Source organism: Pezoporus wallicus, unplaced genomic scaffold (genome assembly GCF_028554395.1).
Source record: "Pezoporus wallicus isolate ANWC-B61680 ecotype Strahan unplaced genomic scaffold, APGP_CSIRO_Pwel_v1 contig_2384, whole genome shotgun sequence".
Taxonomy (NCBI): domain Eukaryota; kingdom Metazoa; phylum Chordata; class Aves; order Psittaciformes; family Psittacidae; genus Pezoporus; species Pezoporus wallicus.
In genome coordinates this window covers 1,283,732-1,308,412 of record NW_026640488.1, presented here as the reverse complement: position 1 = coordinate 1,308,412, position 24,681 = coordinate 1,283,732, and the positions used below count along the sequence as shown (strand labels likewise).

The window sequence follows — 24,681 nt, the reverse complement described above, 5'->3', positions numbered from 1 at the left end:
AAACCTCATACCCAGTAAATGGGAACTTTATTAAACTACTGAGTTACTCCGAAATGTATAAATGCTCCATTAAATACATTCAGTTCTCTTTTACACAGATTTATAGAAATTTATTTACATGTTCCAAACACATTTAAATTATTTTTCAAGCTTGCTACCAATAAATTTTTTTGGTTTTTTTTTCGTTAAAAAAAAAAGGGAAAAAAGTCAATCATCTGCTCTTGCAGATGTGCATACATACACACAGATACAAATAAGGGAGATGCTTTTGTATCTAAGCCACAGGGGAGGCAGTATCCAAAAAGCTTATAGGGTTTCAAGCAAAGGTTTGCCCTTGCTGAAAAGTGGGCTATGTAAGTTTTCCTTGTGGGACAGACTCAAAGAAGAGGCCCTGTGTAATACTTCGCAGGGTTTGGGTATGATGTCTGCATCCAAATTTGCTGGTATGTGGGAAAAGCTAAAGGCCCTTTACCAGATTCAAAACACAAAGTTAGCTGGGCCTGATACTAGTCCATGAGAAACATGTGAGCAATTAAACGGCTCATTCTCACCGAGTTATGCTCTCCTGGCACTGAGGGATAGAGCAGACAAACAGATCGACCATACTAAGTCAATGCCACTTGTCCAAAGAGATTTTCCTTTTATTTTCCATTTTATTCTTAAATGAGGCTTCATTCATAAGTGAATGAAAAAGCAACTCTTTAAGTAGGATGCTTGGGAGAACAGCAATCAGTTTCCCCGCCTACATATATTTCTCTTGGGAAGATGCACGGCATGCTGAACAAGTTTTCCCTCATTCTCTGTACCTTAGTCTGACTGGAGTTAAAATTTGTATCTGCAGGAAAAAAGAGATGCTTTTATTTTGTAAAAAGCTTATCAAATACTAGCTTAATTCATCCCTTAGAGTCTTTAAAACATTAAAAACCACATTTGAAGCAACAAAGGAAGTCTACAAAAACATAGGCATGCATAAGCTCTGTGTTTCATGCTAAATATTCATGTTGACAGGGAGAGGAGGACGAGGAGGCAGGGAAACTCATGGCTCAATCAGAGCCATTGCAACATTCAAGTAATTTGGTAGTAGATAAACCAGTGGAAACATGGAATGGTAAGAAAGTGCTCAGCACTACATCGCAGCCTTCCAGAGCTGAACTGCAAACATCCTTGATATGTATCATAAATATGGCACTTCTGTATGACCAAAAGCTGGCGAGTTTGCTTGTGACCGAAACAGGTCAGGAGTAGTCATTATCCCAATGGTTACTGATGGCCCTGCAATAGGCACAGCTTCCAGCCGTGCTACTCGGTGCAGCACTAGCCATATCTACTTGGGCATGCAAGACAACGCTGCCACATTCTTGGAGAATAAGCCTCCCGTCCAGCAGAAAGCCTTCTCCAGACACACATACATTCATACAACATGCTATAAATTCTTCAGTGAGGTTAAGGACAGCCACAAACAGCAAATGTTTTGTTTTACTATTTTTTGGCCAGCAGTCCTCAGTCTGTCCAATTGCCAGCAATGGACTTCGCAACAGGCAAAAAGAGTTCCCAAATCCAAGGAACCGAAAAGCAAAGGAAAACACAATCACCTAAGTTCATTTTCAGTACTGTTCCACAGGATTCACTTTGACATTGAATAAGGAACCAACCCGCACAAAGGCTCGAGTCTAAGGAAGAATCTTATGTACACAAAAACTGGCCTTTATCCATGTTTCCTGTCACAAAGCTTTTCATCTTGCAGTTTAACTTCTTAAAAAATTTGGCTTTTGGTGACCTTCTGTATGACAAATATGCACAGATTTGCTGGTACGCTCGCGTTCCATCACAGTAGCTTCAAATACATTCAGATTCATAAAAAAGGATTTAGACCAGAACACAACTATTTGCCCTTTTCCAACAGTGTGCTGAATTTCAAAGAGCACATGATGATGCTTAGCAACAGTGTTACTGTTTTCAAGGAATTTCACCATACAGACATCCAGTGCTTGAACAAGAGTTCACATTCCACGAGTCAAAAAACCCCTCTCCCTTATTTCAGTAATGGCTTCAATATTTTACCAATCGCAGTCCGGTTTGCATCTTTCAGTTTAAGAGAGGCCTTCTCCCCTGCTCCTTGCTCCTTCGGTGCAGGCTCTACTTTAGTGCTGACGGCTTCTCCCTGCAGGATGCTTCTTCCAACCACTCTGGCACTACTTGCTCTCTTTAAGGTACTCACATTGTTCTCCTTTGGACTTGGATCATCAGAGGTCACTGCTGGCTTCGCTTTAGGCAGCCGCTGGGACACAGACCTTGTGATGGTTGGAGGTCTGGATGAGGTGGACAGATCCACTTTCGCACGCTTTGAAGAAGAAGCCACTGTATTCCTTGCAAAGTTTGGGACAGCAGATGGTGTTTTGGGAACACTGACTGTGGCAACCTTGGTGTCATCTGTAGGGGTCTGGGGTTTTACACTGGAGCGACACATCTTTATTTCATCTGTCTTTGCTTTGACGTTACTCCTAACAGGTTTAGAGCTTGGCTTCTTAAGAGAGACTCTGTCCCTCTCAAAATGGGCACTGCTCGAGGTGAAAGTGCCTCTTTGTAACCTTGGCTCTTCTACTGACATGCTGTGCCTGTAAGGACTTCTTGGCAGTGTGTCTGTTGTGCCTCGGACAGAGCTGCGGTGCGAGAGCCGGCTTTCCACTGTGCTGGTTTCACGAGGTGCTGGCTTGGCTTCTGGCTTTTTCACACTGCTCGGTGCTCTGTTTGACCGAGAAATGGGCACCACTTTCCTCATGCTTTCATTCTCAGAGGCATTCAAAGTTCTTACAGGCCTGGAAGGAGCTGTGTGGCTAGAGCGAGTGCCACTGGACTTTGAGGAGCTTGGAGATCTATCTTTCAGAGAGTTTCTCTTTGGTCCTGCTGAGTCTCTGTTTTTTATGGGCTTTTCTTTAGGAAGGGCATGCTTGCTATTGGCATCATCCTTATCATTTGCCGAAGTGTGAAGATCCTTGGCAGAAGCAGAATTCAGGTTTGAGAAGAATGTTCTAGCCCTGTATTGAGCATTATTCCCAGAAGAGCGTGCTTTGCCAGCCCCAATTCTTATTTCATTGCCTGCAGATTTAAAGTCATTTCCCTCTTCAGAGTCCAGTGTCAAAGAACAATCAGTTGTTGTGTCTGACACATAGAACATCGGCCCATCTTCCCTGCTTCCTGAAACGCTTGTATCCATAGATACGGGGCTGCTACTGCTGGGCTCTGAAGCTTCACTCTTGCAACCCACTGCTTTGGCTTTATGGTCACGGGCCTCTCTGGAACTTCTGCAAGCTGGAGGCAGGTCATCATCGGCAGTGCTAAGGGAATGAAAGCTTAGATCATCTAGAGTCTCCAGGTCTGTTCCACCAGCATCCTCCAAATAGATTAAAGGTGTTTCCTCTGCAGGCTTCGATCCTTGAATATCAAATTTATGTAATCCTTTAACAAGCTCACGCTCCTCAATTGCAAGGGCCAGAGCATTTATATCTGTCGACTCCTCGCAGGACACATTGGCAGTGTGCACACTGTAGTCGGTGCTTCTTTGTGAGTAACGGGTACCAGGACCGCTTGAGCTGCTGAAGTGATTGGGCTGAGCTGGAGGAACCTGGAGTAGGCCACCACTTTTCACTTCAATTTCAGACTGTTGGTCTAAGTGCAATGTATTTAAGTTGAGATCTCTTGTTTCTTTGGATTCAGTCCAGGCTACATTTGGTCTTGCTTGTCGGGTATTTGCACGAGGAAGGCTGTTAAACTTGTTTGGATCCTCATCTTTTGAGATTTCTAGGAAACTCTGCAACTCCCTGTCTGCAGTAATCCCCAAAGAAAGTCGAGAGCGTCTAGAATTGGGGTTTCTGTACGAAGGGCTTTGCGATCTCTGCTGCAAGAAGGGAAGAAATTCTTCAAGTCCTTTTTTGGCCAACATCTCCACATCATTTTCACTGCTGCTCCGCCCAAAGCTCCCAAGCTCTCCAGCTGCCCAGGATCGACGCTTCTCCTCCAGCTCCTTTCGCCTTTGCAGATTATGAAGTTCCTGGATCTCTCGTTCCCTATTTTCCTGATGAGAAAAAGCATAAACACATCTCAGAGGAAGTATCGTATGCATTAGAACAAGTCACACTCCTTTATCTTCCTTTTTATTTCTTCCCATCAATGTTAGCTCTTATTGCTATCACACTGCCCCAACCCCTAACACATACACAAATGAAACCACAATGGCACCCGCAGCCCACAGCCATTCATTGTATGGACAGCAGTTCCCTGTGTAACTAATGCTGGCAACACATCAGCCTGGTTAGCATCAGAAAAAAATGTTCAAGTGCCTGCAGAGACCAAGAATGTGACCTATCAAACCCAAGCAGATGTCCAGACAGAGTTCCTGCTATAAAATGGAGGGTTTCAAGCTCCCAACATGTTTAAAGTTAGCAGTTTTATCAGGTGAGTAAAGCTGTACCTAATCATTACATTCATATTTTAAGACAAACTTGTCTGATGAGCACTCAACCAATGTGTTCCTTCTACCCTCCCTTATTACAATTGTTCCTCAGCAAGTGCAGTGTCTACAGGGTGCTACTTATCTCTGACTCGAACATTATGGGTTGGAAATGTTGTGAAAAGACATTACTTAATTGCATATGAAAGCAAACAGAAGTTTACACAATGCCTTACAATCATTACTTAGACTGCAAGTGAACCCCTCAAGGACCATTAATCAATACTTCATTCCAGTTTTGGATCTCGTATTCACTGTTGGCTTCAAAAACTGGCAACTATTGCGTAGAAGTTGCCCAGGGCAAGCTGGAGATTTTGGCAGGCAGGCTAAGGAGTTTTGGTTCAGGATGCCATAGGAAGAGGTAGTTTGTGTTTGAAAGACAACACAGTAACACCTGTTTACTAAAATCATTAGCAGTAGATTACTGCAAATATCAACCTTTTAACTGTCACCTCTAGGCTTCAGATTTAATCTAGCTGAACCTTTGGTTGAACTTTCCAGGTTCTTGTCTGAAATGGAGAGCCTGGTTTTCTAAAGCCGGCATAGCTGTAGCAGAAGAAAGAGGAGGGAGGCCAGTCTTGACAGAGGATTCAAAAATCACATTATTTTCCAGCATGTTGTTTAATCCATTCAGAGCAATGACACACTGTTTAAAAAAACCCACACCTATATTTGTCTGAAGCACTGTTTAGCTTGATCTTCCCATTGTTGTGACAACAGAAGAGCACACAACTAAGAAAAGTTGCCTGAAAGCTTTCAGTAAATAAAAGCCTAATGCTGAAGCTCTTCTTGATGAATGGGTTAATCTACACCTCTTAAAGTGGATTTGGGACTACACTGGTCTCTGAAAGACAAGATGCATTAAGAGACCCAAGAAATCTGAACACCTAAGATTGGATAAAGACAAAAGCTCGCAGGAAAAATGGCTGTGGCAGGGAGCTTTCTTTCAGGTATGGAATTACAGAATGAATTCTTGCCAAATGCTAAAGCTCAACTTTAAATATCCCATTGTAAAGAGAAATGGATAAAAATAGTTGTAGATATTATTCTTACATCCCGTATGAGACACAGCACATTTTAACCTCATCCAAAACATGTTTGGGAGATTTTAGTCAAATAAAAAAAAAAATCTATTTTAAGTATACAAAGACCTGTTTAAGCATCTGAAATACATGCACATGGCCACTGTGTTGTAAGCCATCATTTTAGACCGCTGGCTGTGCAGTCCACACATCACAGTCATTTGTTAGAACTGCAATCTTTATTCTGAATTGTTCTGTTAATATGTAGGGACAGAATTTAACCCCACAAAATACACAGTAAGCAAAACCTCTCAATATTTGCAAGTAAGAGACTAATTTATCATTTTTAGTGTAACTACTTACTACAGGGAGAGGAAGAAAAATTCCCATTGGACCTTAAAGTAATATCTATCCAACAACCACTTGTAATGTGTGACTATGAATTAAATCCCCAATCCCAAATAATTGAACATATATGCACAAAGCCATCTCTCATTAAAATGCCTGCAATAGTTATCACTATTCGGTTTTATATGTTTGTATAATGTTCACACAGATGCGCAACTATGTGCTGTCTTGGGCGGTAGAGGTTAGGCAAGCTAATGGTACAACAAGCATGCTAGCTGAACATCCTGTCAGCTTGCTATAAATCAGGATTGTTCTCTCTTTTCTGAACTAAAGCTCTTATACAAAGTGCTGTCGAATGCAGATTGCGTAAGGAAGAAAAATAACGACATGTGGATCCATCTAATTCATGCTGTTTATAAAGGACTAAAAAATATCTGTAACAACAGGCAGACTTTGCTGAGCCAAAACTGCTGTCAATGCCAGTACTGCTCCTTCATCTTAATATATTTTGCAATATCTGGGACCAATTCAGGGTACTTTGCAAATGAATGGTGACAGCGCGGATGAGGTATCTTGCTTCTGTATGCCTAATTTCTTGAATTTTCACCTACAGTAAGTATTTGAAAGAACAAAGTAGAATGCACAGTCCTGACTTTACTTGGCCAAGTGTATCTAATCATGTAAGGGAGGGTGGGGGAGAGCTTGAGCTAGTGCTGATTCAGGCTGGTATGCCCATGTTATGGGGTGCCACATCTTAAGGTCTTTCCAGTGATCTAACACTACAAGTCCATGGGCTGAACAGCGAGCACTAGTCAGGAAGTCTGTGCAATCTGTCTCGCTGCTCAGCTAAGCAATCACCAGGCTCCTCACCAGAAGAGGAAGGAGCCCAGTTACAAGCCAGCCAATAGACTACCCTGAAGTATCAGTGGTCTAGCTGCCTGCACCAGAAGATGCAGAGCAGGGGGCTGCACAGAGTGCTGGCCACTATGACCATTTCCCACCTGGTTTATGGCAAGAAATGCCTACAAGAGGGCAGTTTGCTGTAGCCATTCAAGCAAATATGTCAAATATTGCAAGATATAAAATGTCCCTTTAAGCAGAAAAACAACTTAATTCATGCAAGCAATGTGTGAGAATCTCATTCAGTGCTCTTACCTTAACAGCCTTGTTGAATCTTATGCAGAAATCCCTGAATATCTGGAAACATTCATCCAACTTCATAGTTTCTTTGTCTTCACAGAAAAAGTCAATAAGAGCATTTCCCTCCTTTTGTAATTCTTGTTTCTGGTGTTCAAGCTCCTTTAGATGTCTTACAGCAAACTGTAGCAAAAAAAAAACAAACAACAAAACAACATACATGACACGAATCAGACAGAAAAAGACACAACAGGCCATGTATACATTAGGAACTTATAAAAGTCATGTTCCAACCTAGGATCTGTTAGAGAGCCCAAGAAATTAACACTTTGAAGGATAACTCCTACTAACAAAAGATAATGTGTCATTTCAGGACAGTCAGATGGAAATATGTGTATTTTAAGACATCCAGAAAACGTCTCGTAAGGTAACATTTTGAATCATAAATGTAGAGCTATACAGTCATGGTTAGAGTAGATCAGTAGAAAAAGATTCAGGAGGAAGAGAACAAGGCTGTGGTTAGACTTCGAGCAGCAGAACTGCTTAAAGCACTTTGAGCAGCTGCCCCTCTGTCTCCCCTATCTGCACCACCAGCCATTCAGTCCCGCACAATCCCAGAGGTTAGACCGCCTGTAGCTCAGAGTAACCCAGGGAGAAAAGTTAATCTGTCCTCTGACAACATCTTACTCATGATCACCTAAATACTTCTGTCACTGCAGCACCAGGGTGGGAATCTGCAGCTGGAGGCACTGGTGACCATTTAAGCCAACCCTGCTTAAGTTACTTGGCAAATGATGGCAGGAGAATAGGAACAAATCTTGTTAGTCTTAAAAAGAAATGCCCAATAAAAAGATGGATTGAAGATAAACTGGACAATTGATAAAAGCATCCATAGAAAATTAGTTCCTCCCACTTATTTTAGTAATTTATTCACAGGGTTGAGATAATGAGAGCTGACTTTTAAATCAGCTTGGTTATCACCTGTAATTTAGAAGCAAAAACCGGAAGTGTTTATGTAAGGTATGCATTTGTAAAATGATTTTTTCCCCAACGCTTCTTTTGGAATGTGGCCTGAACAAGGTTGTAGTGTTACATAAAACCAGCTATCGAATTAAAAAAAAATCCCAAACATGTTAGAACATAACATTAAAGAGTCTGGGTGCAATGGATGAAAGCCAACAATTTGGAGTGCGTGAGGACAGGTATTTCAATCTTAACCTGCCCCTTTCTTCATCAACTTCTCATCTCCTGAAAAACTGCAGGGGCTATTAACTACATTTGTAAGTTGAAAATCAGGGCGGGTTAAATTCCAGATCAACACCTGCTTTCTTACTGTTAACAATCATCTACAGTGTGAAACAGAAAAATCATTTAACTGAAGTATAATATGTATTTCTTCAGGCATCGCCACGTACTCGGAAAATACCAAGAACTCTGCTTCAAAGTTAAGTGCTATACACATTCATGTCTATAAAGCAACTGCAGTACTAAAAAGGAAAATGAGAACCCACCCAGAGCTAATGATATGGCTCAGAATACTACACTCTGTGCTAAGGGTAAGTACGTACAGAAAACAGCCTCTTAACCTTCCAGCTTCTAACAGTATTTCTTCAGTCACCCAACACCAGGATTCTTATGCATAGCACAGCCTCAGCTAAAACCAGCATGCTCCAGTATAACACAACAGGCAGACACTATGTTTTGGGCAGCTGTGAAGTACAAAACCAGTGACCAATCCAAAGTGTCTTCTATTTTAACCACTGATGCTCATCAGTCATTTCACAGGCATTAAACACACTTGCCTAACAAGCCTTGGGCAATGTACACTCAATATCCCTCCCTGTAAAAACATAGCCCTTCCAACACTTAGTTGACAAACAGCATGGAGCTGGAACACCTTTGTACAACTGACAGGGTAGACATATTAAAACAATGCTTCTGTTTATTACTATGCCCACATGTTTATTAACATGTCCACACAAATTACATCCAGCTGAGAAATACTCCTGTATTCAGGCAACAATGTAACACATTAACACAGATATCCCACAAACCTGGAGAAAGCTTTCCATCTGGTGAAAGAGTTTTGGGTCTCGCCGAATGCTGTCTTTAACAGATCTTGCCTTGAAAGACAGCGAGTGGAGCTCTGCTTCTATATTATCAATGGATAACCTAAAAATAGCACATACAGAGAATGTTTATCAAGGGGGAAGAAGCTTCCTACAGGTTATCCACAATGTGCTTCAAAAAATGGATGTTTAACATGAGGTGCAACCTGACTATCAAACAAGACCTGCTGGTTCAGGAAATCTTTCCAGAGTAGACACTGAGAATTAAGAGAGAGATAAGCAGATTTCTTCTTATTTGCAACCGGAAAAGATTCCCATGGGGTGTGGTTTCTCCATTAAGTCCAGCCAGTCCTACCTCTTTACCATGAGAAAGGGGAATGCCGCCCTGCCTCTGACCAGGCGGTTTCTTTTCTCTCCCTGGTGCTTCTGTTAGCACTCATTTCTAGATAGCCAGCCATATCTGTATACTGAAAATTAACCTAGGAAAGGGAAAAAAACAATTTGCTCCCGGGTGGATCATTTGCTTGGTCCAGCTGATTACATGACTGTTCCAAGTGCAGGAGCTGGCATAAAAAAGGGGGTTACAAGGGACTGCCAGCCAGGACTACCCATTTTGGCAGCAGCGTTTGGCATCATGAAATTGCATGTTATGTTCTTCTAAGCAGCCTACACAGTCTCAACCCAGCAGCTGTAACATTCATCCTTGTACCACATACCAGCAGCAGAGCTGCTCCCGGGGAGAGTTAACTTAGAAATCGAAGACCACAGGAAAGAGCTCTGATCTGACGTAATCTAAGTTTTATCCTGTGAGATCCACATGCCATACAACAGGAGCTCCCACCCAAATCTCTCAGTCTGAGGGTTAAACGCTTCTAAATCTATGGTACTTCCTTCACAAGAGAAATGAGCTTTGCCTAGGAGTTGAAGAACTACAGCTTCCAAAATGATAAAAACTAAAAACATGCTCCTAACTAAGGTCATTTTACCAGCAGCATGACTTAAAACGGTAAAGCTGAATAATAAGTGGCAGACTAACAAAGCAGAGCATGGTGACAGCATGCATAAGTTGGTCAGTGCACACACAAATGAATGTAATGTGTGCTGTTTTCTTCTCTGATTACTTCATCTGCAAAGGTTAGTTTCCTGTTCAGGACAGATCATGGGTGTTTTTGCAAATAAGAAAAGCAGTAGAAGATACAGGCTATGTTTTTCTGCCTGTGAAGGAGAAAGAGGACGGCCCACAAGTAAAGAAGGCAAGACAATAAGAAAATAAAGAACATAATGGTGGTTATTTTAACATGATCTAATTGGAAGGATTTATGAGCAACTTGTATACGACAGTTGTCTCTAATAAAGATCTTCCTCATGCCCAATGGTGAGACAAGCATTTAATTTTGTTTCATTTTCCTGTACAGAGTGCATTCCCTGAACAGATTTCAACATGATTTACAACACAAGTTGTTCAGCGTTAGCAAATGTGATCAAAGAACAAAGTGGCTAGCAAAACTATGGCCAGGTTTGGGATTCTGCCTGCTCCCCTGCTGTTTGCCAGGGGGCTTGCATGCTGAGGGAAGCCACATTCCCCAGAAGGCCACAAGGCAGACTGCCAGAAAGGTGTGTGGGTTGGATGGCAGAGAGCCACACAGGTGGTCCCTCAAAAGTCTTCTGATTAACTCCATGACCACTCCTTCCCTCAGAAGATTTCAGTCTCCTTTGCAGACATTACTTAGCCCTGCATTAGATCTAAGATACTGGATCCATTTAACAGCAGGGAGAAGAATGTAAATAGACTGCCCAAAGCACAAGAGTTAAGGAAGTAGCAAAAATGGGAATGGAACTTCAGCACTGCTAGGTTCCAGTTCTAACAGAAGCCAGGGCCAGTACCTGTACCTGGTACCAGATCTGGAAAAGTACTGTAGCCTGCTCAGAGACACATGAAAATTAGTGTAAGGGAAAACAGTAACATGCTTTTATTTCAATCCCTTCAAAATAACACATATGTACATGTATTTGACAGAGACAAAACTACCAATAAACCATGGAGATCATGTCATAAAATCCCTCATACCTGAAGGCACATTGCAGGCATACTTCTGCTAGCAAATGGAAATGAAGCCCTCAAAGCTATAGTAAACATCTGTAAAGATCTCAGGTTTTGTGCCAAGATTATTTCTCTGAATAAGCCTCACTGCTTCACAAAGAAGAACACAAATAAGTCAGTTGTACCAGATGTTCTCAGTTTTCTTTTGACTTACCTGGCGGCATCATGAACATCCCTAATTTTTTCTGAGAAGCTAAGAAGAGCAGCATCTTTCTTTTGGGCTTCCTGAAACAAACAGAACAAAACCAAAACACACACAATCCATTAACATTCCACCACCATGCCAAAGTCCCTAAGCCCAGCAATTCTAAAGCCTCTGGAAGAGCACTTAAAGGTTTCTCTCCTGCACTGTTTTTCTTCCCATCCAACCCTAACACAATTGAGCAGAGGACATCACTTAACAATAGGGAAGGATCAGAACTGGAAACTTCAAACAACAGCTTCCACTTCCAGTGTACAATAACAGCTGCTTCTGCCAGTGAATACAAGTCATGTATTAATAGGGAACGTTAGGGAAAGAACAATTTAGTGATGTCCATTGTTTCAGCCAATACTATGTTTCCTGCACAAACATCAATTAAAACCCTATTGTTAGCGGACTGGAAATCTGTTAAGCCAGTTTGTACAGAGATAACCAAGTCACAGATAGAGGCATTTAAATTCTCTCCCTTCTGAAATCCCCTTGTTTAAATTTTCCTTTATAATGATGAAATTCTGAAAGTTTGAAAGGAAGGAAAAATAACTTGAAACGTGCCTGCAACAGCTTTAAAAAGAAAAACGTCAGTCACCAAGAGAGAGGAAGAACAACCCTCTACCAGTAATGCTGCTCAAAAGACTCAAAAGGATTCCTGAATGAGTATTCACCAAAATAAACCACTTCCATGGTTTCAGAATTCAGGACAATAAAACTACAATGAGGAAGTTAGATGAAGGCAAGTTTTTACATCATATAAAAAGCTTAAGTTTTCTATGTGCTCCTGGGTAAGATGACCAGACATAGGTGAACTGGTGAATTTCGTGGCAGGAGAAGAAAGGGGAAGATTCAGATCAAAGCTGTAAAAAAGTTGCTTTTTCTGAGGCACACGGCCCCTTCTATTGTCTATTAGCTATGGCTCTACAATTGTAGCAGATGCTTATACCAACAAAATAGCTTTTCTATACCAGAGCAACAAAATGCAGCAGACTCATCCCAGGTTTGTTTGCTTTTGTGTCCGCCAGCTTGAGCAGTGACGAGAGTTTAAATCCAACAGCGTTGCCAGCATAACCTCCCTAAAAAGAAAAGAGCAAACAGCTGAGGTGTGACATCAATGGACTGCAGTACTAACAAGGAAGTTTGGTCAACCAGCTATGTCCATTTTGGACGTCACTTACCGCATTCATAATATTCCCAGCCTGAAGGACCAAGTGCAATATGGAATGCAGTTCCTCACAAGTCATTAACTCTGTAAGGAACAAGAACATTACTGTCTAACAATTGTTTGTTTAGAAATATACACAGCCAGTTACCAAACACCTATTCATCTTAAGTGCTTAAAGGTGAAAACTTTCATTTTAACAGGAAACTACAACAAATGGAAAAGGTCATGGGGAAAAAAATGGTACTATAAAATTCAAATTCCCAGGCACAGTTGATAAACCTCAAGTACAGGTTCAGACTTTAGCTTAGCAAGTGTAGTATTTCCAAGGCAACCCCCTAACTGTAGCAGACAACCGCTAACAAACATTTTGGGCCTAACGCTGCAATGTGCAACGTGCCTTATGCAAGTGGTTAAGTGTCCTCACCACCTACTAATTGCAGTGTGAGGCAAGTGCTCTGCACCCTGCAGGATCCATTTGCCATCTGCCGGGACTGGGCCTTTGAGCAATTATTCTCTTTTGGGGAGGCTTAGCCATCAAGCCTGAAAAGATAACAGGCAATGTTTAAATTTTCCTTGCTTATGCCACTCCAACTATGAATCATAATTTTATTTATGTATGCTCACCAACTCACAGCAGCATTTATTTCACCTCGGTCGTGTCACAGATGATTTAGCGCAGTTGCATTCAGTGTGATGCTAACAGTCTAATGGAACAAAGCTACCTTTGAAAGCTTTTCCATCACAGAAGCCCGTTTTGTACACATTTCCATTTTTTTCCAAAATGCACAGTAGTGCTCTATCTGAATTCATACACCTTTCCACCCAGCCACATCTGAACACAAACCAATACATGTGCTTAAAAGTCACCAAACGGATTGCCTTAGGAATAAGATACAGAAATTCAGAACTGTAAAGAGTTAATGAATTGGCATTACACAGGTGGCACAGCAAACCAAGTAATTCCAAATTTGCAAGTGCTCATAGAGCAAGAAAAATAACATGAGCTGGTTTTAATGTAAGGTACTATAGTTTACACTAATGATAAAAGGTGAAATCCTTTTGATTGCAGTGTAAGCACTTTTAAAAGCTATTTTGTTTCAAAATTCACATTCTATAACCTATCCTGCATTTGACTGTTCAGCAGCAGAATACACTAACTTATCATTTTGGAAGCAGACAGCCCTTGTATCTTCGGATTTCAGTATTATCAGCCTAAAAACATACAACTGATTAAATAACCTTTGATCTAACAAGCTGTGAGGAAGCAAGAAAGAAAAAGAATACAGAAGGGAACACCAGCTTCCACAAGGCCAAGAGGGCAACTTCTAAATATTTTGCATAGTGAAAGCCTGCTCAGCGTCACTAGGAGCTACCTCCATTTGCAGGCTAGATGAGAATCCATCAGGTGATTTAGACCACCCTAACCCCTAGTGATTATCAGCGTTAGAATTTAAGTAAATATTCTCTCAGCTTAATTACAAGGAAAGAAACACAGGAGACAGGAATAGGAAAGTAGACATAATTCCTAAACAACTTCGGGCTATCAACAAACCCTGAAGTGGAAACACCAAATGGAGAAGAGTACATGACACAAGTGGACTGAAAACAGGGAAGCACAGTCAGTCTGATTTGCATGACTGGCCTGATGCAGGAGCTGGAGACCAAAGTGTCTCCTCTGGATGGAACGAATTCATCAGTTCACAGATGTCCTGGGTGAAGGACATGAAGGACAGCAGGGTGCGGCTGCTTTTATACATAACAGATTCTCTCACCTATGTCTGTTGCTCAAAACACAAAGAACAACGATTTGAAAGAGATCCCAATAAAAGGCCAAACTCAAATGTCAGCCTAAGCTAAGGCACATTTTTCTAAGTCCAGAAGGACCAGTTCAGTCCCCACTGGTGGGAAAAACACACCAGACTTTTCACCCTTTCCTTTCACTAGAAAGGACTGTCCTAATCACCAGTGATCACAGTGGAATATTTTTACTACTGCATCTTTTTATACCACCAGAAACAGTTTAAACAGTGCTCTAGGAGCCTGTCAAAAAAACTGCCAGCATGAATAGGAATTTCATTTTGAGGAACAGGACAAATGTGCACTCAGAGCATTTGAAAAAGCCAGCATTAATGTTTAACTGAAACCAGGAATGAACTGTTTTCCTGCGGAGTAAAAGACACCAGATTACCTTATGAATAATCAGCTGCAGCATTTTAAAACTTACGAGATTTAGAGACAAGAGAGAAACGTAGAGAAACACAGATAACAAAAACAGAAAACAAAGGAATAGCATTAGGTCTCCACAACAAAGATTTCTGCCCAACAATTCTGCCACCTCAAAAAGCAACGGCATACAGAGGAATTGGAAATGACATACAGTGATTTTCTCTATGGATCTCTGAGAGACTGAGCAGAGGGGTGTAACAACTGCATTCAATCGCAGACACAGCAATGCATGAATGAGCAAACTGTACTCAAAAGACGATTTATCCTAATTTGGCCATGGACGCCTTTGCTTCTGTCAGGTTTGGATAAGCTGCTTGCAGGCCTTCATCATGAACTCATTGCTATTGTGTCCAAAGTCTCCAGATTTCTGATTCTGGAAGCAAAGATTTGCCAGGCACACCCTGATGGCAGCTGTCAGAGGGGAGTTAGCTTTTTAATAGTGAAGGTACCTGAAATTCAAGCTCTAGCCTTCATAATGCAGACTAATTAACATGCTAACAAAAACAAGAGTATTATGCATGTCCCAACATGCTTAATTACCTTTTGTTGCCCGTCTTATAATTTTCATGTCATCCTGTAGAGAAGCACAGGAGGGTGAGAATTCCCTCTCTAGCACCATGGCTTCAATCCTAAGAGCGTAGCTGGAGCAAACAAACAAACACATTTAGAACTGTTTAGATCTGACAGCCAAAAGAGAACAATTACTGCTAACAGAATAAACCTATCTCCTTACTTTGGCACCTGGATTAGTAAATACATGAAGGAATCAGCTTGAGACAGTTTTGATACATCTCCATCAAAGGCTTTTAATTTCTTTACCTAGAAAAGAGAAAAAAAACACTAGAAAACAATTTTATCAAAGGTCAAGATTAACTTGACTTTGGAGGGAAACACATCTTCAGAAGCAGTGAATTTAAAAGGAGGCATTAGAGAGTACCCTTAGTAACCAGCTGGATGGCTTCACTGTCCAAGCACCTGTAATTTGCACACACCTCAATCACAAAAAAGTAAGAACAGTAACATCACTCTTCTCCCAAAAACCTAGCTACGAATCCCAGTGGAAAAAATACAATGCCATCGTTCTGATTGGTGATTCTGATCAATGTTTTCTGGTTTCCGATTCATCATTCTGATTCATAATCAATGACTGCTCTCATCACTATGTTTAGGACACTGTTGTTTCAGTTTCTCCACAAGAACCCTTCTTTCTGACTGGTTGATTTGGTATTCTCTAGCTGTTTGTCCAGTAAATAGCTGCTTAAGTGATGATCTGCACAAATGATCCTCAACTCTTCAAAACTGTGATATACACTTGGGCATAGCTTTAAGTGTTCAGCATTTCCAGCACAGGACTGCCTAGATCTTGCTGGCAAAATGCAGCTAAGGTTTAAGTTACGGGTTTTCCAGATACTCGCATCAACCATTTCCTCTAAACCTCTCTTAAGGGGCAAACTTCATGATCTTGAGTTTGTGTTTTCATTCATATGAAATATTTTAAAGATAAATGCAACCTTGCATTTAAATTACTTATTTTCAGTACTTTGAGAAAACCATTTACATGCAAAGAAAATATCACTGCATTAATTTTGTCAGTCTTTCTTCCCAGCTCCACCAAAAACCATGTATTTGCATGATCTGGAAGTCACTGATCTGCCCACATACTTACTATTTGTTTATACAGAAGGACTGGAAAATACATGCACATATGTTTAAGTGTAACTGGAATTTCTTCCACTTCTTCCAACACAGCAACCGTGTCCAAAAGCAGCACTCACTCTCAACTACAGTATTTCTTCATTCAACCAACAAGTTCACACCCAGTACCAGTTGTATGTTTCCACTGATTTACACACCAGCTATCATCCTTCCTTTTTGTAATGCTACACTTAAAGCCCATTTGCAACCACTTCTACAGTCTTCAGTTTTAGAAAGCATATTAAGCTATCTTGGAAAGAGCCACACTACATCAGAGCATCAACAGCTATCAGGTTGCCACGATTTAGCAGGATATCCACAGGTTTTTAAAAGTATCAGGCTCTAAATTCATTACTTTTTTTACTGTGAAAGTAGAAAAATAACTGGTTTTGTATTTTTGTAGAAAAATAACTGGAAAACAACAAATGCTATGCTAATCCAGGGATTTAAAATACATTCTGGACTAGCAGAAGAAAAGGATTCTTTTCCTTATAAAGAAATAGACACGTTGAGAGCACATGAAGAGAAACCAACATTAAAAATAAAGTCTACAATAGAAATAAACTTGCTTTTCAAAAACAAACAAGCAAACAAAAGAACCCACCCAAACCAACAACCCACCTTATGACCCAGAAAGAGAATTCTGAATCAAAGAGCAATCTTTATTCATGCTATCTAACTCCTTCTCCTAACATGCACACACGCCCTCTTTTAACTCATGACACTCAGACAAAAGCTGCTTCTAAAGGTAAACAGCATACCCATTTTTTTGAGGCCTGAGAAAACTCCTAATTTAGAGTCATTTAAGACGTCTGCCAACAAAAAACAGGAAAGACCAGACTTGACATTTCTGATATTTCTAAAATGTTAAACGAGCAAGGAGCAAACTGAGACCAAGCACTTGTCCATACATCATGAAGAGGGCAGGGGCAGATGTCTACTATCTGTCTTTGCAGGTGCTCTTTAACCTAGCTTCCAAAAAATAGTGGTCTGCACCCTAAACAACAAAAATGGCAAGTTTTCCAACCTCATTTTAGTATGTTGCAAATATCAAAGTTTGCCTGAACAGGAGAGAGGCATTTAGATTTGGGGTGGGGGGAGGAGGAAAAGAAAAAAAAAAGCAGCTCACCAAAAAAGCCACCCCAAATTACCAAAATTAAGATCATATAAACCACAGGAAGATGCAATTTTAAGATTTAAATGCACAAAAAAGAACAAGAGATCCTGAGATACTCACAGGAATATTAACTTACTCATGCCACCTGTACTATTCTTAAGTACACTTTTGAAGCTAAGTAGCAATCGATGTTATCTATATGGAATGTTACTTTTACAGACACTGGATGAAATCCTCTTTCTTCTATGCTATTGTATTAGGAAAAATGCCTAGAGTGGTACAAGGGAGTACTAAATCCCAGAATTCATCCAGAGGAGGAACTTTCCTATATACACACAACAGAAGACATTGATGGGGCTGCCTTCTGGTGAGTAGGATGGGGTGTGAATGTCACAATGCAAAAAGCTTTGGGCAGCAGTCAACCCAAAAGACAGTCAGTGTAATCAGCCTTAAAACAAAGATGTGGTCACTGTCACCTGGTTACATTTGTACCAGCAGGTATCAGCCATCTTACCCACACTGTCTTTGCCTTAGGCGTCCAAAAGAAGTAGCACCTGACAAGCCTCAAACCCAAGCAAGGTGAAGGATAGTGACCCATTCCACAAACGGAGAAAACAGAACACAAGACAGTTATAAGGTCCTTTTTGTACTGGAATTCAGCAGAGCACTGCCTGGTTCTTCATACATGTCATATGTTTTTGGCACAGTAGACTAAATCCTCTGTTAACTTGGCCTTAGAATACTAAATGGTCTGCGGAACAGCTAATATAAAGTTGGGACAACAATTTATTTTGTGTTCCCTCTTTCTTACAGACTTCATCGTTGAAAAATACCAGATATCTCACCATGAAGCAGAAAAAAAGTAATTATTTGACTTAATTGACACTACCTATAAATTAAAACTGCTTCTGAACCTCAAAGCTAGAAATTACTGAAACACATTTTGGGTGGCTGCCCCTACGCATTCCAAGGCAGGCTAATCAAAAGCCGGTGGGATTGGCCTCTTCTCTCTGCACCCAAGTTGTCCAGGTCTTCCCAAAGAGAACTGAGATTCTCTGATGGCTCCTAGAAGTTGGGTCAAATTCAAATACCAAATGCAGCCAGGAACTGCACAGAAACTATGGGGATTGACAACAATGTTCATGATTAATCATGTTAACAGATAGAGTAGACAGGTTTATAATTAGTCTGAGAACAAAAGAGCTAAAAATTGTGATTTATTTTACAACCACAAGAAGGCCTTGACCTCCTCTCCTCAAGCACAACAAAACCTTTTCCACAACAGTACACAGCCACATACCAAGATATGGCAGTGTAGTGTGTAGACGCAAGAGTGCATAACTACATCATACGCTTAGTTCTGTATTACTCAAATTGGGCACAGAGCTACTAATTTAATTTTTCATTATATTTGTATATGGAATATGCACTGGCACTGTCCCTGCATGCCCATGCACACTAAATCAGATTTTAGATACAGAAGGTTCTCACATATGTAATTTGCTTCATTTTAAAAACAGTTATGACAGGAAAGATCTTTGGTCTGTGAACAACTGGAGTAGATATGCCTATTACACGTATCTTGCTATTCCTCACAGACAGGAAAGCTACTGCATTCCTGTCACTCCAGTTCTCAGTTATTTTTGAGCTACCAGTAGCACTTCCTTACAACTAGTGGGATTTTACTTTATGGCATCAAATAGGTATGTTGCACTCCTATGCAGGATCTTTGAAGAGTATAAATCCCTACACTACTCATCTTTACATATGCTCGTAACTAAGTATTTCCCTGCGTTCTGGTTAAGTCAAGTATTCCCCACGTTATAAATGAGTAAGTAAAGCCAAGTGCGGTAATCCAGAGGAATAAACATCACGGTGTTTTGGTGTTTGGTTTGGTTTTTCTACTATTTCTACACCACTGCAAACATTCTGGGAGAATTCACACTAAAGAAAAAGTTGAAAAATACCAAAATCCCCAAAGATTTCACAGTGGAATCCAACTACAACAGCATGTGGGAAAGCAGCTAGAACATTAGGCGGGGAGGCACCATGGAGCACATGCCTGGGCAGTGACAAACCTCAATCAGCAGATGATTCGAAGGAAAGGAGAAAAACCTGCAGCTACCAAAGGGGTGAAAGAAGGAACCAGGAGATGAAAGCTGAGACAGATGCTCAGCCACATACAGTGCTGGCTAAGGAAAGGAGGGGGCAGTTAACTACAAAAACATGGTTTGATAAGGGTAGAGGTGACAGACAGAAACAATTCCAGTAAAGCAGCTGACAGATGACTAGGGTTTTAGAACAGAGTATATGTGCAAAGGACAGGCATGAGACATTATAAAGGAAGTTAAAACATTGTGTTGATAACCTGGGCGTGCATGTGTGTGGGTGCGCTGATTAGCAGTGTGATATGCTCCATTCTGTATGTATTTAAAGTACAAATTCTAGCTATTCTAGCTCATTAAACACTGGACTCTCTCGACTTTTACCAGTCTGGGCCTGCTCAAGAGTGCAATGATATACACATAAAAGCAAAATAAAGCTTCTCTGCTTTGGTCAGGATGTCAGTAAATGGAAGCTGTCAGCCATTTAACAGGGTATCATTAAGAAACAGCTAGGAATCTTTTTAGAAGTGCTATAGCAGAGAAGGTCACTGCTTCATTAAAGACAAAGGCTCCCTGGAAATAAAACATGAGCTGCAGAAGGGATGAAGCAGAGGAGATTCCAAAGAGGCTTTTCTTCCTCTTACAAAACTGCCAACCACAGTAAGGCACAAAGAGCAGGGCTTCCAGCAAGGCTTACACTAAAACAGTGATCATATCTTACTTATTAGTGCTGGAGAATTTTTATACCTTTCCTTGGTCTGTTTTCTTTAACCACTGTATCATGGCTGGGCTGGTGCCACACCCACAGCCCTGAACAAAACATCCAGGGGAACCCTGCAGCAAGCTCCAGGTTTACCAGCGTCAGGAACTTGTCAAGTTTCTCCAATGAAACATTTAAAAATACTCAGACATTTTCAGTTGACAAAAGACTTCGCAGCAGTGCCAGCATTTCAATAATGGTCTTATTCACATCAGCAAAAACATCCAAAGAGCCAGTATTTGCCAGTTGTACACAAAAATCCCAACAGCTTTAACAGCTGCTGGGGTTTTTCATAGAAAACAGCTAGAAAATTACTAGCAGTGAGACCTATTCCTGCATATAAAGTGGCCACATTACAATACTGCAAAAAGGTAGTTTTAAAGACAACGGATGTTACATCTATTTGTTAGCCTGGGACTTAGCCTCTGCTGTCAAAAAGCTGTTCCATCTCAAAGATGCTGGAACATCCATCAGAAGCCTGAAATAATATAGGCTGAAATTATGTAAAATATGTCACATACGTCAAACTGGTGACCGGGGCACGTTCAGGTAACGTGACTATGTATCACACTTCTTGATAAGATAACACTGGAGTATAAAGCCAGTGTTTATTCACACTAGACAAACTGAATCGGTTGCCAGTAAAGAAAGAAGAAACATGATGGCCCAAGTTGCCCTTTCTAAAGCTTTGACCAGGAATGGTATTCCTCTCTTCCCATCCTTTAACTTTCACAGCCTAAGGATTCATGGTACTGTATAAAAGAGAAAGTAGATGGTATCTCCAAACACTGGGGTGGAGCCCATGCCTGGCAGGGGGTACTTGGCTCTCATTCCAACCTGCAAGACAACTATGCCATTGGGAAATGTGACTGTAAATACCCAAGCTGCTGAAAAGAAGTGCATACAAAGAGACACTGCAGAAGCCCACCCATGGTTACACCAAGAGTTCACCCTGGTAACTGAATAACAACTAACCTTTTTAGCATCTGACTGCTCAAGTCTCTGCTCAGAGTAATTCTCAACCCCTACAAAAACAAAGCAGGTCTTCAGGAAAACAGGATGTATCTAAAGGTAATCCCACGAAACCCTTGCTTAGGACAGGTACAATGTTCTGCAGGGATAGGCCAATGCGATGACACTTTGCCAGAGACAACCACCACACTGGAGAGACATTAGAGACTATTAAACAGAATAGGGACCAGCAGAACAAATAACACCACTTCATCTGACATCTCTAGTGATTTTGGATTATTTGACTGTGGAGAGGGACTGTATAGTTCTGGTGGCTTCCCCGTAGCAAATGGTGAATTGCTATTCCAGGAGACAGGTATTCAGACTTGGAGGCAGACAATAAACTAACAAAAAAGAAGGGAGAACAATGAACATACATGTGGGCCAAAAAAATGCTGGGAAAGATGAACAACAAAAGTTCTGAAGCTCCTAAAGAGAATGAGCATTTTACCTGACTAAGCTAAAATCTTAGGAGCCATGGCAGTAAATGGGTTATTGGACCCACTTATTCTTTGAAGCATGGAGGACATGAAGGCACTGACATGTTTATCCATACCTGCTGAAGCATCAGTACCTAACACTCAGCATCTTCTCCCTGTCCTGCCCCTCCAGCCCAGCTCTTGAGGAGAATGCTCCCAAGAAGTTAAACAATTACGGGGAGAATAACAAAGAGAAAGGGGGTCTTCTCCCTTTCCTGACAGTGAGCAATGAGATCTCTGGAGCACGGAACTAATTAAATACATATAAATACCTGCACACTAGGAACAAGCCTCTTTCCAGCCTTCTCTTGGGCACACCCAACAAATCTAACATCTAATGCCCCTTAATTTCTAATGCTCCTCTGCACCATAAGATTTCTTCTATTAATTTCTCAAGTACCTTCTTAAAAACACTTCTTAAGTGCTCTGGCCCCACTTGAGGAGGGACGCTGTTGTCAAATCATCTAATGGGAAATAAATATACCTTTTCACTCCTAGCAGAAACTACTGGATATCTAAAGCATCTAGCCGAGTATTGCAGATAAAATTCTGACAGAATTCAGCAACTTCCCATTCTGGCTGAATTCCGTTTCTATCACATACAAGTACACTATTGGAAACATTTTCTACTTGTTGTAAAATATCAACCAAGATCTAAACCAGAAAGAAGAAAAGAAATAAAAATACCTTTCTTCTAGTCTAATCTGCTGAATTTACACAAAGCTAACTAGGAGCCACTTCCTTTTACTGTTCTCCTCTGTATGACTCTTTCAGAGGAAGGAGATAAATTCTGTTCAAATAGATGAATATGTACTGAAAGCCAAATAAAGACGTAAGGGGGAATAGTTTTGAGCTCCCAGAACTGTCACCTTTTTTTTTTTTTTAGATTGATTACATTTCAGCTTGTTGATATTCCCTAACCTCAAAAAGTGTATTAATCAAATATAATAACACAACACTGCTTTTACAAGATTCCCTGCAAAAGCAGCCTGATTTAGGATTATATATTTGGCAGCAACATGATAGATGTTTTGCTGTTGACTGGATGTGAGGTTTGCAGCTGCACAGAGGAAACAGTGCTTTGACAGTATGACCTTGAAGTGGTAAAGCATGTGTGTTGAGGTTGATCTGTACATGGACATTAACTAGCAGTTCCCCAGGTTTCCACCATCACTTTGATGTGAAGCACTCAAGCAATTCTAATGCTAATTTTGTCAAGTTTGTGGTATACATTTCTCTCAAGTACATACAAATGGGTCAGTGCAAGTATGTGAGCAGACAAGGAACTTTGCATCATTAAGCAGGGCTCCCAGGTCAGTCAGTGAAGCTTCACATCTTTAATCATGTGAATGGACTTGAAGGTTGGAGCTGGAAGGGGAGAAAGCAGCACTTGTATGCTGGTCATATGGTGACTATGGAGACTTTGCAGAAGGTACTGCTGGTAGTTCTGTGCCTCCTAACACACCTTGTTTGGAACACTAAGCCATGTTAGCAAATCCTATGGGGGCTGCACAGTGGAGCAATCTTTCCTCCCTGTTGGAACCCAACAACCCAGGCGCAGGAGTGGGCAGATCCCAGATCAACAAGTAGACAGCAAGCCAGAAGGGAGAAGAGACAGTAGCATAGGACTACCAGTACTCAATATGCAGGCACTGCAATGGGAAAACATGAGGCAGGTGCCAAGAAATGAAACTTAATTTGCATTAGGATATGCTTTGATTCTGAGTTCTATGACAACACCACCAGCCCACCCCAGCAGTTATCTGCACACAGGAGGGTTCCAGCTCTTACTAAAATGTTTATGGGACAAAAAGTACATTGTAAGGAACATCAGAGAAACAAGAATACCTTTATCACTACTTTCATTAAGAAGCACCTTACAAGTAAGTGAAACTACTTGATTGTGACCTCAATACCACATACCAAATGAAGATGAAACCCTTGCACTCAGTGGTTTCCTACCCCTAGCCTCAGTAAGGCTTTGGGAATCCCAGACAGTAGAACTCTACAAAACACAAGTTCCATGTAAAACCATTGTTTACCTCTTCTGCTTCTGGTAATAATTTAAGAAATTCATGCAGCAGTTCAGAACCATAGGGCTCACTTCTTCCATGATAAATATCTTCAATGATGGATTCAGCAGACCTTGAAGAAACAATTGAGCATACACATTTCTAATACTTGCAGGGTGAACAGTTAAAAAGAACCAAAAACCCATGCCAAAGCTACTCAAAGGAACTGTAATGAGGTTATGTATCATTGTCCACAGCAGGACTGTTCTAATACCACTTTCAGTGATGCCTTTACTGACGGGCAACATTATCAGTGAATAAAGATAACACTGAAACTGCTAGCTCCTAAAAAGGAATTCCCCACCTCACCCCTTTCTATTAATTCTTTATAAAAAAAAAGGAAGCCAGTGAAAAGCAGCTCTCACACAGTATTACATGAGATATAAGGATTCCCCTGAACTATACCTGAAAACTCACTTCAACTGGTCCATAGTAGCAAACTCTAAATGTTTGGTGCTAAGTCATAATGGCACTCAAAACTGAACATCTTAGAAAACAAATTATGACTACTTACTTATGACAAACCTGTACAGAATTATAAACTCCACAATGAATAGAGCACAATATACAATACATTTCATGAGAACTACATCTATAATGAGAACATGAGAATTACTACTATAATTTTATACATCCATAGCTTGCACTAGCTGCATAGAAAAAACAAATCTTAC

At 40.8% G+C, this 24,681-nt stretch overlaps 1 protein-coding gene across 3 annotated transcripts in view; it reads right to left on the bottom strand.

Annotated features, from left to right (window-relative positions):
* Positions 1–10: 10 nt before the first annotated feature.
* FHDC1 (FH2 domain containing 1) overlaps positions 11–24,681 on the bottom strand; it is a 36,535-nt gene continuing 11,864 nt past the window's right edge. For all 3 annotated transcript variants that reach the window (XM_057419111.1, XM_057419110.1, XM_057419112.1), the window contains exons 4-12: positions 23,978–24,080; positions 15,502–15,587; positions 15,309–15,409; positions 12,556–12,626; positions 12,346–12,453; positions 11,339–11,409; positions 9,069–9,186; positions 7,033–7,197; positions 11–4,072 (exon numbers count right to left, since the gene is read on the bottom strand). In XM_057419111.1, coding sequence (XP_057275094.1) covers positions 2,033–4,072; positions 7,033–7,197; positions 9,069–9,186; positions 11,339–11,409; positions 12,346–12,453; positions 12,556–12,626; positions 15,309–15,409; positions 15,502–15,587; positions 23,978–24,080 — 2,863 coding nt within the window. In that variant the 3' untranslated portion in view covers positions 11–2,032. The remainder of the gene's footprint in view (positions 4,073–7,032; positions 7,198–9,068; positions 9,187–11,338; positions 11,410–12,345; positions 12,454–12,555; positions 12,627–15,308; positions 15,410–15,501; positions 15,588–23,977; positions 24,081–24,681) is intronic.